Genomic DNA, 20,151 nt, shown 5'->3' on the forward strand with positions numbered 1-20,151 from the left:
TAAACCTCATCCATGAAACATATCCAAGTTCATGAACCAAATCTCATACACCAAACCTCATAAACTAAACTCATAAACCATACACTAAGTTCATGAACCATGAACCATACACCAAGTTCATGAACCATGAACCATGAACCATAATCCAAGTTTATAAACCAAACCAAACCAAATCTCATGAACCAAATTCCATGAACCATATACAAAACCTCATGGACCATGAACCAAACCATACCCATGTTTATGAACCAAGTCTCATGAACCAAATTTCATGGACCATACACCAAACCTTATAAACCATAACCAAAGTTCATAAACCAAATCCCATGGACTATATACCAAATCTCATGAACCATACACCACATCCCATCCTATGAGCCATACACCAAACCATACCCAAATCTCATGGACCATATCCATGAACCAAATCTCATGAGCCAATATCTAAATCTCATGAACCATATCCATGAACCAAATCTCATGAGCCAATACTCAATTCTCATGAACTATATCGACTACCCCTAATACATAGGGCTAAGTCAATCGCCTTAGTACATATAATTAAGGCAAAATATCTCCAAAATCGACAGAGTTCTAAACTATATACTTAGAATTCAATCACATGATATCAAGTTCATTCGAACTCTAACACATATACTTAGAGTTCATCTGACTAACCCTAACACATATCCTTAGGGTCTAGTCAACCTTTTACTCTAGCACATATACCTAGAGTGGAAGTCAAATCAAGCTCGACTAGCCCTAATACATACACTTAGGGTCTAGTCAGCCTTTTTGCTCTAGCACACTTACCTAGAGTGAAATTCATATCCGATCGAGCTCTAATACATATACTTAGAGCTTATGCAAATCAAATCTGACGAAGCCTAACATAATACCTCAGGGCTTAGTCAGATCCTCACTCTAGCATATATAATTAGAGTGAAAAATATATTAAACTCGGTTAATCCTGATACATACACTCAGGAATTAGCCACTCTCTACTTTCGGGTAATATTAAATCCGACCTACCTCAATACATATACTTGGGGTTTGGTCATTCTAAGACATATACTTAGAGCCAATTAGACTCTAATACATAGAGTTTAATATCGACTAGNATGTCTTAACACATATACTTAGGACCTAGTCAATCTCAAATCCAACTGAATCCTAATACATATACTTAGGATTCAATGAACCAAGACACGATTCATCTCATCCCATCTATAAAGGTCTCTTAATCGAAGGTGCCCCAATGCCACGGGGGTAATTAACAGTAGGTGCTCGCATCTATTGGAAGCCATGGACCCGCAATACCTGATACCCATATACATATAAATACCAATCTGAATCATGAATACTACTCCACGGCCAAAATCTATCGATCGTGTGAGGTGCGTCATTCGTGGTGGCAGACACTAAGGAGCTATCCATTCGAAAATGCAAAGGGATTCGATCACCATAACCTAAAATAGAGAATTACGATTCTCTATAAGCTACTAAATATAAAATTACAAAGAGGACATAAGTATTTAGAAAGAAGAGCATATACAAACAATTAAATCCGGATAGGCTCACATAGGTTGACAAGGTTGGTTACAAATACATCCAAAAAGGTTGAGACGGAGCACGAAGGATATTATAGAATAATAAACCTAATGAAACTCAACTATCTATCAAGAAGATGAAGGATTTTAAGGATTAAATTATTCAAAAAAGTAAGATAACATGAATGGAATTTTAAATAGTAAACGAAGGTTCTAGTGTTCGAAAAGAGGGTTTTCAGATATTGAAACATAAATTTACAATCAGTAATTAGATGGGATCAAGATTGGAAATAAAAACGACATATGCCTTCTCGTAGGCATTTTGTCGAACATGTAGAGAGCATTCCGAAAAGTAGGTAGAATATGCAGATTTACATACCCAAATTTATAGAGATACAACATAACAATAACAGTTCAAACAACAACAATTTAGATCAAAGCAAATCAGATTTTTATGCTCTCAAATTCTAATCATCAAGAGGTAAGTATTCAAAATAATAACATAACCATGAATAAGGAGGTTGGATGTTCTCAAAATTTGATAAACGAGACAAAAGAGATGAGAGGAAAAGAACCTCTTCAAAGGCGGAAATGGCGATGAGATACCATTGACGACAAACTAAAAATGCCGATAGAGATCAAGGAAAATCGGTTGCGGTGGCGACGATGACGGTGATGGAACGACGACATGCGTATGTAGAGCGTGCAGGAGAGAGGCGTACGGACGGTTCTAGAGGAGAGAGAATGAGGGGTGGGTTGCTGTGGTACGAATAGATAGAGAAGGGAATTAGGAATTAGGGATTTAATTACACAATATGGATTTAATTACACAATATGCCGCCAAGTCCCCATACTTTTAATATTTACGAAAAGGTCCAAATTTCAAAAGAATAAGGGTCCAAACAAAAGATACAAAGATATGGGGTGTTACATGCACATATTAGAGCTCCTGAAAGAAAATATTTGAATATGAAATATATATATATATATATATATATATATATATATATATATATAGAGAGAGAGAGAGAGAGAGAGAGAGAGAGTGAGTGAGAGAGAGTGAGTGAGTGAGTGAGTTGAGCTAGAATACTATCGGTAGTAAACGAGCCGTTTTACTACCGATTTGTTTTCGATGATAGAACTTCCAAATTGACGATTGGCTCCGTTGAACATGATCTATACCACTTGAAGTGTTTAGAAATCAAATTTCAAATCTTTCATATAATTGCTTTAATGATTAAAGGGTTTCAAAATTTGTAATTTTAATGGTCAGTAAGAGGCGTTTTCTCGTTTAACGGCGTAAAGATATCAAATCAATTGAATTTTTGTTAGAAAATTCTTTAAACTATTTAAAATAAGATCTATACTCTTGATCTTGATTACAAGACTCTATCATCATTTTTAAGAGTATTATCTTTTAGCCGTTCATTTTTCTGTTCACTTGATGGATAAAAGACAATATTCGAATAGTGCGTGAATTTGATTTCTAGATAGTTTAAATTGTTTAGATCATATTTAACGGAGCCGATCGTCAATTTGGAAGCTCTATCATCGAAAACAAATCAGTAGTAAAACGGCTTGTTTATACTGATAGTATTCTAGCTCAACTCTCTTCTCTCTCTCTCTCTTCTCTCTCTATCTATATATATATATATATATATATATATATATATTATATATAGAACTAGGCGTGAATACTATCGATAGCACAAGGCTTGCGCTATCAGTTTTTTAGCCCTTGGATGAGAAATGTACGGTTTAGGATGATGTGGGACCCTAGGGTTGAGTTAGGTGGTTGGTTGATATGTATAATTTAATGGATAAAAATATATCAAAGGGTTAAATCTAACGGTGGAAAACTCAATAGCACCAAGCCCTTGGTGCTATCGATAGTATCCCAGCCGGACTCTATATATATATATATATATATATAGATGAGCTAGAATCCTATCAGAAGCAGAAGGACTCTGTTCCTACCGATTTGTTTTCGATGATGGAGCCTCCAAATCGATGATCGGCATGTTAAACATGATCTACACCACTTGAAGTATTTAGAAATCAAATTTTATGTTTTTCTGTTAGTATTCTCTTGTGCATCAAGTGGACACAAAAATGACCGGCTAAAAATAAATATCTTTCAAAAAGTGATAATAGAATTCTTGTAATCAAGATCAAAAGTGTAGATCTTGTTTTAAATAGTTTAAAGAATTTTCTAACCAAAATTCAATTGATTTAGATCTGTTTACACCGTTAAATGAGCAAACCCCTCATATCGACCTTAAAACTACAAATTTTGCAACCTTTTGATCGTTAGGTTAATGATGTCGAAAAGATTTGAAAATTGATTTCTAAATACTTAAAGTGGTGTAGATCATGTTCAACGTTGCCGATCGTCGGTTTGGAGGCTACCAATTACAAATCGCTAGCAACGGAATCTATTTGCTACCGATAGTATTCTAGCTCAACTCTCTCTCTCTCTCTCTTTCTCTCTCTCTCTCTCTGTATATATATATATATTAATATTTGTTACTCACATTTTCGGCAAGTACCTTGGAAGAAATCCTTGATTGTTCTTTGTCATCTGCTGATCCATCTACAATTTTTGCAAATATTCTACAAATTCTTTTGCAACACTTGGCAGACATTCTATGCTGGCAATCTTTAACAGATGCTGTATGCATTAGCAACTACTAGATGCATTTCAATTCTTCGATTCTTATGAGACTGTTAGTGGTACTGCAATCTTCCTAGTGCGATTCTAGATCATAAATTGCAGATCGCTGTAATTTGTGTAAGCTATAATTACATTCCGATTATCGCTGCCATGGGTTTCATGTCTTGTATGTACGGTTCTAACTTAATTCATTTCCTTTTTCAGATTAATTTGGAGGAATTCACTGACCTCTGCAATGCTATTGCCCTGAAGTTCCAAAAGGAACCTTCTGTAAGTTGATATCAATTTCCATGCTGCTGAAGACTCAAATTTGATCAGGAAAAGAAAAATTTATTTGGTTTTTTTTTTTTTTTCACTTATGAATAGCATGCTGCCAATCAAGAAATATCAAAATAAATGTTCTAATGCTGTGCATTTTTTGTGCAGCCTTCGTGTTTTGAAAAGTACCCATCGTTTTACCATTCACCCCCCTGTGAAAAGTTGAAAGCTTTTGTGCGCAGCAACCTGTTTGAGTACATTATAGTTTCTATACTCATTCTCAACCTGGTTGCTGTTATCATTGAAACAACGGTATGATATTTTGATCTTTGAAGTTGATATCGCATGCAATATGTCAGCAAAATAATATCAGACAATGACACGTTAATCATGTCTTAACCTTTGCAAAGAGAATGAATTGCGTTACTAAGAGAATGAATTGCATTATTGATCCATCATCCATATAATTTGTTTAGAAACTCTAATATCGTATGCAATGCGTGCATTATTTATTCTAGTTATGATTTGTTTTTCAATGTGATGGTTTGTCTTTTAATGTTGTGAATCATGGTTAACCTTTAACAGTTTACCATTATTTCATTGTGAATCATGGTTAACCTAATAGCCTTTTACAGTTTCAGAATGTTGTGAAACTAAGTTTTATTATGAGTAATTCAGCTTCAGAAATTATTACTATTCCAATTAGTTATTTTGTTATAGCTTCAAGTCCATCCATATCTTTGTAGTTCTACTTTAGACCTTCTTAAGCTTGCCTTCAGCACGAGTCCATTCAGAATTGCCTCTCCTCTTCACTTGTTAGTGAGGAGTCCGAACCAGCTGAACAAATTGGACTAATGCAAGTTATATTTAATTAAGATTCTCATCTTCGGTCATTTGTCTGCCCATCTTGAGATGCTAAGCTTGCCATTATCTTGTGTTCCAATGGAGTGGAAACCTAGCCAAACTTTTCCTCGTACCGATCTGTGCTCTGTTACATAAATATTGTCTTTTGTATTGTAAGAGTATCTTAGTAAATTTCTTAGTGTCTATCTAGAGTGTCTATCTAGAAGCCCAAACCACTGGCTCAAAATGCTTAAGCTTAATTATTATTTCTAGCGTCTATAGTCTCTTGTAACCTAATCACAACTTCATTTCTATCTGATGTGGAACTATTAGGGTGTCACAAATTTTGGCCCTATTCTCATGATATATTCAGTTGTTTTGTGGTTGGTAACCATTAACGAGTTACTGTAAAACAAAATAATGTACATCGTCATGTAGGACTCCATGGAATCAAAGATTGAAACTTACTTATTTAGCATTGAGATCTTCTTCCAAGTTTGCTGTTACTTCATGAAATTTTGATTACCGGTATGTTGTTGACAGCTTGATATAGAGAATAGCTCTGCGCAGAAATTGTGGCAGAAAGTTGAGTTTTTCTTTGGTAAGTGTTTATTGGGAGCATTTTCATTCTTCTAGTCATGTATCAGTTCAGTTTCTAATTTAAATTTCCATAGATGTTTGTTTTGAATATCTTGCTGCTAGCACTTTAGGATTAGATATATTTAGTTGGAAGGTTTATATCCAAATTTTGTCCTAATTTCTAACATATCCAGCTACGGGAATGATGAATAAATTGCTAGATACTGTTAATCTTTAGAAGAACGAATATTTGAATGAGCTATTATATACCAAGGCACTAAACAAAAGCAAATTGCTTTGACTTTACCTTTCTAGCACTAAATTAAAGAGAAAATTGTGAGTTCTACTGTGCATACAAAAAAATGAGGTTAGTTTCTTTTGGATGGCTTCTTTGCAACCCACCTGTACATTGTATAACCCAAGATATAAGTTGATCAAAGGCCACTTAAATTATATGAAACAAGCAATTTACTCCAACAGCTTAAGCTACTAGAGAAGTGTTTTAATTTATATATTAGGGACATTTGGATAACAACGGTTGTTCACATCATTTTACATGGTATTTGAGCAAGAGGTTTTGAGTTCGAATCCCACAAATCCCTTAATCTTATTTGATTTCCTCTCATTTATTTCAAATCCACATCTCGGGTCTATCAAAATGTCTCAAACCTAGACGAGAGGGGGATTGTTGAATATAAAGGGGTTTTTACCCAAGTAGTCTCCTTCAAAACTTTTATTCTAAAAATAGGCCTCTGAAACTTTTATTTACAAAAATAGGCTCCAATCTGCCATGTGGGCAGTGTGCTGGCGGGGGAAGCTAAAAGCGGTGAACTATTTATCGCTTTCAAGTGAATGCCGTAAATGGTTCACCGCTTTCATGAGGATTTAAAAATCCTATGAAAACGGTGAATCATTCAAAACGGTACCAATTTGGTCCGGTTCGAGGGCGGCGGCGCGACCGCCGAACGGACGGAGTTTCCCCTGTCCGCCCAAGGCTAAGCAACAGATTGTGTACAACAAGTCCCCAGGAAAAACAACTTGCATTCATACACAATCAACAACGAAACGAAAGCACAAACAGTGCTATAACCAACTAGAGCAAGCGATACAAGTAAAATCATACAAGTATACAAAAGAGAGAAACTTAACTATTTAAACATATTTGAAACATGAAACCTCTTTCGATATCATTTAAACTTTAAACATTTAATACAACTTGCATTCTTTTTCCAAATGAATATACATCATAAACTCTCCAAAACCTCACCCTATACAACATCTACTCTCAAAACATAACCAAAAGTACAGGGTATAGAGCTAATGCAAGTAGGTAAGGTAGGCTATCTACCAAAAGCTAGGGCGCTATGCCCTTACCACGATCCATCGCCGAAGGCCCGCTGTCCTGTGTACCTGTACCCCCAAAGCCACACGGGGGTGAGAACTACGAATAGTTCCCAGTGGGTTCGGCCGCCGACTCCGCCGATCTACCCACTAGGTCTCAAGTAGGCATAGAGAGATATATATGCAATATATATATAAAACTAAGCTGAACGGAAAGCGGGTATGTAAACAACTATATCAAGCTATGCCTCAATCTGGAATCATGAATGCATGAACAATAAACAAAGCTGGGTAAGTAAGCAACTATCAACATCTACAACAGCTATCATAGTAACTATAAAACATGCTACTAGGTAAGCAAGTAAGCTGATATGAACAATGAATAGCTACTATGAACATCAATCATGGGTAAGACTCAATGGGTAACCCAATCCTCAAGTGAACGCAAGGTTCACAAGCAATGCTCACATATCAATCTCCTAGGGATGCCAAGCTGGACGATCCCCGAGTACGCCTGCGGATAACAAGCGGCTATCCGAGCAGCGAGCAGGGCTGCCTCTCTAGTGACCAAACTCCGGAGCGCACAACTTGAGGGGAGCGACCCCACCAAGCGCAGACAGGCAATGTGAGCAAGATCATCTCACGAGCAACAGCAACAACCCCTTTGAGGGTAATATCATCATGGAATCAAGGTATACTTGTACCCAATCTCATAGTGTCTCAACTACACTAATGTGATCATCTCAAGGAAACATCATCAATGTCAATCATCATAGTTTTTCTAACTAGATGCCACTTGTCATAGTTTTCTAAACTAGATGCCACTCATCAATTTTGACTCATTATTAACACTAGTTTCATCATACTAGTTCTTTAGCAACATAAACATTAATCATCTCATATAGGGTCTAGATTCTCAACATGTAGTTTTCATCAACAATCATCATGCATACTAGATCATAACCAACCAAGCAAAACATATTTATTGAATTACTAGCATGCAAGTATAAGCAACAATAATCATTTCCTAACCCTATATGGATATAACAAGATGCAATTAGATCAACATTAAACTTGGACATAGAAGGTTGCCCGATGACTTCGGTATGGCACTCCCCCACCTTGGGTGATGCCGAAAACACTCCGAGACGCGTTCTCGTGCTAGTCTTGTCGCCGCTTAATTTTTGTTGGGTTAGCTCTAACCCCTTAGCACAACAAATGGCGATATCTTCGCACCCACTTGTCGGATCGACGAACCGTCTTCGCCTACGCGTTTATAAGCATAGCAATTAGGTTTCTAACCCCTCAAAAGAGATCAAACCCTTATATTTCCAAAAACCCCAAATCTAACCCTAGGTTTAGCAACAATAGAGAAATCATGGTTTCAAGCTCCAAATTTGGGATTGAACCTTCTCTTAAGCTTCAATGGTTTCCATTTAAACCATTCTTAAGCAACATAACCCTTTCTAAAACCTAGGTTTAGCATCTATGAGGAAAACCATGGATGCTAGCCTCAATGTGAGCTAGATCCATCATCTCTAAACTCATTAGGTTCCATTTGAACCATTAAAAGCAACAAAAACCATCCAAACCCTAGAAATCCAAAACTAGGGTTAAGGCTTACCTCTAGGGTTTGCTCCAAAGCAAGCCCTAAGCCAAGGATGAGGTGAAGAAGAGCTCCAAAACCTTCTTCTCCTTCTTCTCCTTCCTTTTCTTCCTCTCTTTTTCCTTCTTTTTCCTCTCTTTTTCCTTTTCTCCTTCTTCTCCTTCTATTCGGTTAGAGAGAGAGAGAGAGCTAGAGAGAGAGAGGGGCTGTGAGAGTGAGAGGGGAGAGAGCTGAGAGTGAGGGGATTAAGTCCCCTATTGTAACAAAATGCTAAAGAGCCCTCCTTTTAACAGATTTTGCAACTTAACCCACAGCTGTCGCGCCCTTGTACCGGTACACGGGGCCTTGTACCGGTACAGGCCCTTAAACCGAGCGCAAACCGAGCCTCGGGTTTATCTGTTTCGCAGAGCTTGTACCGGTACAAGCCAGCCTTGTACCGGTACAGCGCCTGAAGCCTTCGAACCCGAGAGCTACGCAGCCTGGCTGCGATGGTTGTACCGGTACAACCATCACCCTTGTACCGGTACAGCAGCTCCAGAATGCTGTTTTTCGATCTGTTTCGATTTCCTTTCGCGTCCAACAACGCTAGAACTATTCCAACACTTTTGGAACTCATTATTACTCTTCCAAATATGTTGAAACACCGAATGGAACTTGTCCAAATCGTTTAATCGCCCACTTTGGCCCATTTGGCCCAAGTTAGCTAATATCGTCGAAATTCGATATCTTACATTTCCGCTGTGGCGAGAAAACACATGAATGCGGTGAACCATTCACCGCTTTTAAAGGCGGTGAACCATTCACCGCCTTTATATGCGGTAAATGGTTCACCGCATTTAACTAGCACCACAACCAGGCAACAACAACTTTGCAAAATTCCCACATTATACAAAATAGCAATGTTTTCAAGCATTTCAATTACAACAATAAATATATAAAATCATCTATACCAGCTTCAACCACATTTTAAGCATATAAAATAAGCTATACCAATATCAACATACTTCAATATGAATAAGTTTAGATAATACTATCAAAAATCAATGTAAAAATATCTGAAATATCAAATATACATAAGAATCCCAAAAATGATAAAAAAATTCAAGTCCCCTCCATCCCCGTCTTATGGTCTCGCCCTCGTCCCCTGCCACGTCTACGTCCGCGTCAACGACCGCGTCCTCGACTCCGCCCTCGAATTTGTATGTCATGCTCCATCTCAGGCTGCACGGGCTCAATGACATGCATTTGATCAATATGCTCGATGGCGATGCCCTCGACAATCGGCTCCATCCCTTGCTCAACAGCTGATAGTAGTATCCCTTCCTGCGTCTCAATATGACCCTGTCGTCGTCGCTTACGTCGATATACAACATCATCACGACGAACCTGCGATGTGGATGTGGATGGAACATCAGAAAGATGGATATGGATATACGTGAAAGGAATATCAAAATATAATACCTCTGACGTAGATGGAATATCCAATGGAGGGATGGATGCTGGCGGAATGTCAAACTGCACTTCCGATGTCGAAGGGACATCAGAAGTCGAAGGGACATCAGATGGATGAATTGGGACAGATGTCGATGGAAAATCATATGCAGGCATTGAGGTGTATGGAATATCATCGAAATCATATGCAGGTGCGGAGGAGGGAATATCACCGAAATCATATGCAGACGCGGAAGTGGAGGGAATATCACCGAAATCGCCAAAAGTCGGAGAAGAAACATCTGAATGCCCTGTCACGGGTAATGTCGGAAGGCTCTCTAACACAGTCTTGAGATCCCACCTCACATGTGCTAGAGCATCCATCATTCTAGTGGGCTCCGGAGGATCATCCATCAAATGACCAATACTGCTAACAGCATGCCGCATAGCATACACCTGTATAAACATACATGATTATATATAATGAATATCCTTATATTAAAATAAACTATAAAATAAAATAATCTTACCAATCGTCGCTCGACATTCCCACGCGGCAGAAAAGTAAGTGGAGGCCGCAGTACAGGACGAGAAATCCACCTCCTTGTGATCCCCTAATACCACTGCATGTACACAGAGATAGCTCGTATCGGATCTGGATCGACGAAAGGACTCTGATCCGCAATATGCTCCAGACGATCTGCCCAACGCTAAATATATGGAGCATGAAACGTTGCTTAGTTCTCGCCTGATCTACTCTGTGAGGTGATCCTCTATATAGCTTCTACGGGCTCCGGTATATGCTGCAGCAATCCAAACTGACGCAGAACTCTATCAGGTAAATGTAACTCGACAATATGATAGCATATCAAAGAAGTTCTCGAATGCCAGATTGAAGAGCCCTCAAGACAAAATGCAGGAAGACCGTTCAAAACATCTTCCGTATAGGGCATCTATGTAACCTGTACAATTGTATTAAAAAAAATGAATGTAAAGTTTTAGAATGTATGTCCATGTATTTAATTTATGAAATCTATACGTACTTGTGACTTCCTCTGCTGATCTGGCTCATCGCGATAAAACTCGATGTCAGTCGCCCTGACATTTCCACGAAATCGCAATCCCATGTTCCACCTGCAGAAGTGATTAATAGTATATTTTATTATTTTATAATACATCAATACAATATCAATATTTATTATTTTATTATATTATATTTTAAACACATAGCATATCGACAACCCAATGGACAATCATGCAGATCCGGTGGAGCTCCAACTCGATCGGGACGTCCAATATGTATATGGTCCCATGCCCATATCTAAGAACAAAAAAAGTTAAATGTAAAATTAGTAAAAGAAACTAAGTTATAAGTTATAAATTATAAGTTATTAGTAAAAGAAACTAAGTTATAGTGATTTGACCTGTAGTAGTGTACCAAAGGCACAACACTCGGCCCTTCCCTTCATAGAGGCATTCCCTAATGCCCGATAGAGATGGGCCAAGGTAGCTGCGCCCCAAGCTAGGCCTCCGCAGAAGTCAAAATCCTCAAGTAGCGGTAGCCACTTGAGGTGAACGCGATATCCAGTGGGGTTAGAAAGCAAACTGCATCCAATTTGAAATAAAATGTATGCTCGTGCAGATGCTGCAACCACGGCCGCCGGAGCATCCAAAGGAATATGCCGAAAATGCTGAAACAACCACTTCAAGAGAATCTGGCCGGCGACCACATTGTCTGGCTGTATCCCAAGGAGCTCACATGTATGTAACAAATCAAATGAAACACGTCCTGTAACAGGCTCCCCGGAGACTCGTAATCCAGCTAGAATGGCCACGTCACTTAGCGTAACTGTCATCTCTCCGTGACGTAGGTGGAACGTCTGCGTCTCGCGTCTCCATCGCTCTATCAACGCCCCTAACAGAGCCTGATCAAGCTGTACTCGTCTGAGGCGGGAGACGTAGAAAAAGCCAGCATGTCGTAAGTGCTCTATCACTCCCGGATGCTCGACTATCCATGTGTTCAGTTTACGGCCATGCTTCGTAAACTGAACTGGCGCGTACCCCTGTAAAATTTATTCACTTTTTAGAAAATTCCCCTTTTAAGTATTTAAATTAAAAAATTAAGTTGTACATGCATAACTTAACATACCTTTCCTCGCACGTAGCTCGACCGATGCCTAGCCTGATCTGATAGAACTGCTGGATCAACTCGCCCGGGATCCTCGTGATCCTCCATATGCAAAATAAAGTATACAAATTAGTGACTATTAATTGAATGTTAAAAGATAAATCTAGAAATAAAAATACTATAGATAGTCAAACATAAGTCATCAACCTAAAACTCTATATCTACGGCCTTCATTTGTTCTATCTTGATTATTTGGACATGTAGTCCTATAATGTCCCTGTTGTTTACAAATAGTGCACATAGTTCTTCGCATTCCTTCTCTCTCGTCCATGGCATTTCGAATACGAGTTGATCTCGGACGGCTTTTCTTTCTCCTTATAGGTAGTGGTGCCAGCGGTGGTCCTTGAGGGCGTGGCCAGCTTCTTTTGTCTGGGACAGGGTGAAATTGCGGGAAGTAAGCACGACGGTAATTCTCACATGTATACCATTCAGAACATAGACTATAGTAGTCAATGTTCATTTGACCATTACTGCATACAGCTAGAAGATGTGAGCATGGCAACCTAGTAAGCTCAAACTCATGGCATGAACAAGTCGAGCTTCTTCCGTCAAGAACCACCTCAAATTGTCCATTTCCGGTAGTAATTTGAAACTCGTTTACTCCGAAACGATCCACACGGTGTCCTTTTGCGATTATCATACAACTCTTAATTAACGCCTCCTGTTTTGGTGCCAATACTGTAAAGTATGTCTCATCTTTATCACGGCGCTTAACAAAATAATTGTTCACCTTATAAAATGTAGCGGCCACAAATGCTGTGATAGGTAAACCACGTACACCTTTAAGCACTCCATTTAAACTCTCCGACCGATTTGTCGTCATTGTCCCAAAACGCCGTCCTCCATCAAATGCTCTCGCCCAATATTCCCTTTTTCCTTAGAGCTCGTGCACCCAAAGCCATGCCGCCGGATCCATTTCCTTCAACTGATCCTTATGGTCATAATATTCCTTTGCAGTTGCAGCACATCCTATGCTCGTATAAAATTTATTGGGCACATTTTCATTTTTGAAACCGGCTTTTTTCATATTAGCCTTCATATGGCGGAGGCACCAATGGTGAGCATGTCTCTCGCTTTTCGGAAACTCCTCCACAACAATCTCCTTTAACCCAGGAATGAAATTAAACAAATAGATCGATCACGTGTCACTAAAACCTTTAAATGTTGTAAAAACCAACGCCAACTAGCCGCATGTTCTCCCTCATAAATAGCAAACGCCAATAGGCATAACCCATTATTGGCATCTACACCCGTCGCAATCAACGCATGCCCTTGATATTTTCCATACATATGAGTTCCATCAATGCTCAACAATGGTCGACAATAAGAAAACCCATTAATTGATGGCCCGAATGCCCAAAATACTTGTCCAAACTGCCTAACGCCATTTCGCAGGATTTTAGGATCAAGACGTCATTGAGTCCCGGGATTCACGCACTGTAGTATAGATAAGAAGCGACCAAGATTGGTGTATGACTCCTTCCAACCACCATAAATGATCTGTAGTGCTTTACTTCTAGCCTGCCACGCTTTCGAATAAGGTATGTCTACATGCAATTCATTACGCACCTTTTCTTTAATTTCCGCCGGTGTCAAAGTAAGCTTTACCCTCAATGATGGGAGAATAAGTCGACATATAAGAGATGAAGTACAGTTTCGATGTGCAGTGTTAAGCACCGGCACTAAACATGTATGTTGCCCGGCGTATGTTTTAACTCTAAAATAACTCACATCCTTTGGTACCAATGCATGTAATCTCCAAGGACATGAATCTACCATGCATTTAACTGGATACGCCTTGGTTGTCGACTTTATTACTTTCATTTGCACATTGTGAGCAATATGCCATTCCCCAAGAGTGTGCAAAAAACTTGCTTTATCAAGAAATACCCGACCAACCCATAAGTCATCAATGGTAGGAAGGGGCTGTTCAATCTGCGGAAAATCAAATTCACCGTTATCGGCCACATACTGGTCAATCCAATCGTCATCTTCCACAAATTGCTCTGGATGATCTATGAACTCTGCACCTTCATTTTGATCATCAACATATTCATTATTGACAATTGGATCATCACCCTCAGTATATATGATATCTGCGAGGACCCCCAGTCCGCTATCATGATTTGCATCACAATGTTGACCTTCCGCCACAACGTTCTCATTTGCGGCCAAATTGAAGGTTCATGTTCAACACCCTCATGATCAGTAGCGTAACCGTCTTCAGCTACTTCTTATTGCACTATCGCTCGATTTCCTATACCGTCATTTTCGGTTCCCAATAGATATGATCCAAAGTCACGCACATCATAAGAGGTATGAAATCTGCAATTATTTCGTAATTAATCACTTTTCTAACTAAATAAAACAGTAAATGATTATATTAATTCTAGCGTATTCTAACCCTTCTTCACATGAGACGCCTTGCTCTCTACCCAGTGGGGCATGAGAACTAGAAGTCGTGGCATGATGAATAGTACGTGGGAGGGGAGGAGGATCACCAACAACTATATTTGAAAATTCGTACTCCCTACAATTGATGGAAGAAGGCAATATAAACATTTGTTATATTAAAATAATTATACAAAATTCATATTTTGCAATACTAACCTAGGTGCATTTGCTCCTCCTCCGATATCAGCACGAAAAGGTTCTCTTTCAGGGCCAGGGGATAATACATCCACATTAAAGTCACTATTTAACATTCTAGAATAATACCCCTGAGATAAAATCATCTGTTTTTCAACGCAAATTATCAAACACGGAGGGTTTCCCGACAATGCCATCGCACCACACAGTGAGTCATCGTCCGTAACTTCAACCATATCAAATTGATTCATCCCGGTCGAATATCGGACTTTGATAATTAGACGATATTCATCTCTCGGAGTATCGGTTAATCTATATATTTTTCTCTCGAATTCTGTAAATGTAATATCCACTGGAATACCACTCAATTTTTTACGGCCGCCAACGTACTTTGGATTGTTATCGTGCGCCAATATTTCTCCATTCCAATGAACAACAATAGCCACATTACTACGCGCCATCCTAACTTAAACAAAATATAAAATTTGTAAACAAACATAATCATACCAAATTAAAGTGCTGAATTGATATTTCAAATGACATGTGTTCACTACCAAATTCAAAACTTCGAAATAAGAGATCATGTACTTAAAAATAAGCTACTAAACTCACGGAGTATCATTTGTTGGTTTCGATCTCTATCAGAGAGTTTGAATTAAATCAATTATGCATCGTTATCAGTATGAAACATTTAATACCTAGGAATCTTAGATAAAGCGATCAAACACCCCCTTAAAGTAACATTCCCTCTATTACAAGTATGAGATTTTGATACCTAAGTTTTATAGAGGCCATAGTATGAATGCAATTTAAATGACCCAAAAATACTATCCTTCACAAAAGAAACCAACTACGACATTATTACATCTCACATCTCGGTGTTGGGCTCTACCACTAACCTAATAGGGTTTAAAATGTGATCTAAAAGCGTACATACCACAAAATATAGACAAAATATTGTGAAAGAACACAATAATTTACAAACAATCAATTCTATTTCAAAAACAATTACATTTTTTTCAAACATCTCACCACTAACCTAATGGAACAATGTGGATGCAATGCTGAGGAGAGAGGGCAGGGCAGAAGCAGTACAGTCTGTGCCGGCGACGACGGCAGCGACGGCGTCGGCGGACGAGTCGGAGTGAGTGAGATAGAGAGGAGTGAGGGAGCGTGCGGGAGACAGAGAGGAGGAGCTCGGGAGATAGGAATGTGGATGCAATGCTGAGGAGAGAGGGCAGGGCAGAAGCAGTACAGTCGGCGACGGCGACGGCGACAGCGACGGCAGCGTCGGACGGGTCGGAGTGAGTGAGATAGAGAGGAGTGAGGGAGCGTGCGAGAGACAGAGATGAGGAGCTCGGGAGACAGGAGCTCGGGAGACAGGAGTGAAAGAGAAAGGAAAGGGGGTTCAGGCGGGGTATAAGGGTTTACCGCATTTAAATGCGGTGAATTGTTTACCGCATATAAGAGCGGTAAACTATTTACCGCATTTAAAAGCGGTGAATGGTTTACCGCTTTTAAATGCGGTACACTATGTACCGCATTATCAATTTTTAATCCCGCTGCCGTAGGCCCATAAATGCGGTGAATGGTTCACCGCATAAAGGAATGCGGTAAACCATTCACTGCATTTAACCCAGTCACCACCACCGAGCTGACCTGGCCTATTTGAGGACTATTTTTGCAATAAATGTTTTAGGAGGCCTATTTTTGCAAATAAAATTTTCAATAAGATTATTTATAAAAAAAAATTCGAATATAAATATTAAACAAAACACCGTTCTCCAGTAGCTTAAGCTTTTAATGGTTATTTTCAGAGTCTTTTACAGCCATTGAGTAAAATCATAATGTTTCTCTTCTAGTTGCATCTTCATAATATACTAAAACACTTTGAAGGGCCCAAGATATAAGTAAACTCTCACCATGCATTTTTACTGTTAAAACTAAGTTACAAGTACCTTTGTACTTGTTCTATCCTAATTATATTGGACACTATCATCACTATCACTTAAATTTTAAATTGTCTCCTATGTCTTTTTGGCTTGAAATTCATTTTTCATCTATGACTATTTCCAAATATGGGGAACTTCAAGAGGTTCCTTATAATAGGTACTCAAGATGTGTTTGGTAGCTTTCATGTATTAGAAAAGGACATGTCAACCCACCTAGAGTCTTAAACTGCAATATTAATTGCTCTATCAGCTCACTAGCTTTACAAATTTCACTATTAGGCGCCACTTTTGTTTGATTTTGCTTTTGTTAACATTTGAAGTTGACGTTAGGTTGGAAGATAATTGCGTAACTTGTTAAATTATTTTGGAGAGCTCGTAACTTCCTGTTATGCCCCGGGGTTTAGTTTTTTTATTTGAAAAGGGTGGCTAAATATTTTCTTTTTTAAAAAAATCTTTCAGAATTACGCAAATAGCCAACCAAAAGAGTTTATAAAGCAACAAACAGCCCAAGATGTGCACAGACCCACCACGGGAAGCAAAGGGTCGGCGCCGGAGGGTCCTTTTTGGTCCACATGCACCGACGACAACGGCGAGGAGTGGTGGCGGTGCCGGAGCAATTGGTGCGGCCCGAGCCTCCTCAACAATAGTTCAGATGGGAACTTCTGGCTTGGGAAGGATCCGGCGGCACCGGGGCTGTCGGAGGAGGGTCACTGGATCTCCTGGAGGTCGGCGGCGTGGGTTCGGGGCGGCGCCGGCCGAGGGGAGAGGGAGTTTAGATAATTTGGCTAAGAGGGAGAAAGAGAGAGGGTGAAAGGTGGTTGGGGGAACTTGCTGGCTGGATTCCGGCGGCCGGGGGAGGTCGGCAGTGGCGCGAGTCTGGGGTGTGTGGCGGCTAGGGTTAAGAAAAGGAGAGGGCCTGTAGAATAGGTTTAGAAACAATTTTTTTTTTCATTAATAGCCTTAGAAAATATTATAATTATAAAAATAGTCCTCTAAAAAATTTATTTACAAAGGATTAAAACTATTTTTAGTGTTTAATACTATACTATACATTTTTTGAAGTTTGGATGTAGAAAATATATAAATTAGGGTAAACGCGGTGAATGGTGCATTGCTTTTAGAAAGCGGTAAATGATTCACCGCTTTTATCGGCCTATTTTATAAATAAAAATTTTGGATGTCTATTTTTACATTTAAAAGGTTTTGTAGGCTTAGTAACCCAAAAACTCCTTTAGAAACCCTAGTTGCTCTTTATATAGGTTTTGTGACAAAAGCCCCTCAAGCTTTTATATTTAAAACTCTGCCCCCACCAGCATGCGTAATATGCGCGAAGGCACCCCCCATTGCGATCTCGCGCAATTCTACACATAAAATATTACAACTTTTTCAAAAAAAAAAGATTTTCGCATTTTGGCCATATTTCGATTTTTGTGCTTTTTCACTCATTCGATGCGCCAAATCCGAAAACGGACTACACGACTTCCAGCACTGCCAGATCATAAAAGTACTATTTTTGTTTTGTCTGAAGCATTCTCCTATTCGTGGAATAACTTTCTCTCTCTACCTCCAAAATTTGAATATAAATACAAATTTCAAATTCTAATTTGAGTTTAAATGACTCCAATTCAAAATTTACAGTGATTACACCCTTGGACCTGACCTCCCTCACGGCATGTTGCAAAAAGACCCCTGCGATGAATTCACATGAAAACCCGAACTTAAGTCATTTCAGCTGCAGTCCTGCAGACTGCGCGCGAAAAGCTAAATTGAAGAGAATGCAGTTTCGCAACGGAAAATCCAATTCCGGCAAAACTTGGTCCAACGCGTTCGTCTCTGAGTGTAAAATCCATAGTCCTTTTTTCTAAATTCCACAAAATATTTTGCGAGAAATTGCATTTTGGAGGTGAAGTGGTCAGTTTCGTGCAGAAAACTGCGCGTGTTCCGTTTTCAAGATCCCAAAATTTTCACCCGAAATTCTGTTTTGGGCAAATTTTGGCTTCAAACGTTTGCCTTTGAGTGTACTTTAACACCGCATTTTTTATTTTCCGAAATTCTTGAAAAAATCGTATTCAATGTCGCGCGGAGCATGACATGTGCAGAAAATTATGGTTTAGACCTATTTAAATTCGCTGCTTCCACCCAATTTTCATTCCAAATTCTTGCAAAATTCATGCAGGTCTAATTTACCTTAAAATCAATCTAATAGTTCATTTTAAAACTTTCGGAGAGTGAAATTTTCATAAAAGTCCCTAAATCATAAAGCTTACAATTAAAATCCCTTGCGTTTTACACTTCCACACTTTCTATGAGTAGGAAAAGCTCGCATGAACACAATTTTTGTAGGCCCAGTTTGAGGTTTCAATATTTTATTTAGTCATTGTTGTTTAGATGAGAAGACAAATGGTTGACTATTGAAAACTTATAATTAATTTAATAACTAAAGTGAAAAATGTGGTGGTACACAAGACAGTTAAAAGTAGTGTTTTCGAATGATTAATATTCCAATTCATTTTGGTCCCCTTATTTGTTTTTTTTTTTTTGGAAAGATTATAACTTTACAACTTTTTTCGAAGGGCATGCAAATCAGTCTAAAACAAATATAGAAAATATAAAAGATATCCAAATTTTTGTTTGTGCTTTTCTCTATCTTAAATAGTCAGTCAAAGTCCTCCTGTCAAACCTTTTTTTCTTTGTATGTACTGATATAGATGATATTTTCAATAAAAATGTTTGTTCTCTTGTAGGGTGGATTTATGTATTGGAGGTGGCTTTAAAGATCTTTTCGGTGGGATTTGATGCTTATTGGATGGAAGGTCAAAATCGGTTTGATTTTGTGATCACCTGGATAATTGGTAAGCTCAGAGAAAATGCCCACAATAGTACTTCTGTTGTTTTGATTTGTAGTTTTTTTTGTCACGAATAACATTCTTGGGTAGTTCACTTCATGCAATCAACTTTTCATTTCTAGAGTGTGCAAAACCATTGAATGCTTAGTTGATGTAGGCCTTATAGTTTCATTAATATTTTTGTCTTATCATCTTTTTTGATCCTCTCATTAAATCTTCATTAACCTGCTGAACTTCTTGTAGTCTGAAACACATAATAACCATGGACATTATGTTTACTAGCCCGTTTTGGCA

The 20,151-nt window shown here is 38.7% G+C and overlaps 1 protein-coding gene across 1 annotated transcript in view; it reads left to right on the plus strand.

Annotated features, from left to right (window-relative positions):
• Positions 1-20,151, plus strand: part of LOC109717321 (two pore calcium channel protein 1) — a 104,784-nt gene that overhangs the window by 66,136 nt on the left and 18,497 nt on the right. Inside the window, exons 12-15 of the mRNA XM_020243045.1 lie at positions 4,429-4,494; positions 4,651-4,794; positions 5,869-5,926; positions 19,756-19,863. Of these exons, the coding sequence (XP_020098634.1) occupies positions 4,429-4,494; positions 4,651-4,794; positions 5,869-5,926; positions 19,756-19,863 (376 nt within the window). The remainder of the gene's footprint in view (positions 1-4,428; positions 4,495-4,650; positions 4,795-5,868; positions 5,927-19,755; positions 19,864-20,151) is intronic.

Source organism: Ananas comosus, linkage group 11, assembly GCF_001540865.1.
Source record: "Ananas comosus cultivar F153 linkage group 11, ASM154086v1, whole genome shotgun sequence".
Taxonomy (NCBI): Eukaryota; Viridiplantae; Streptophyta; class Magnoliopsida; order Poales; family Bromeliaceae; genus Ananas; species Ananas comosus.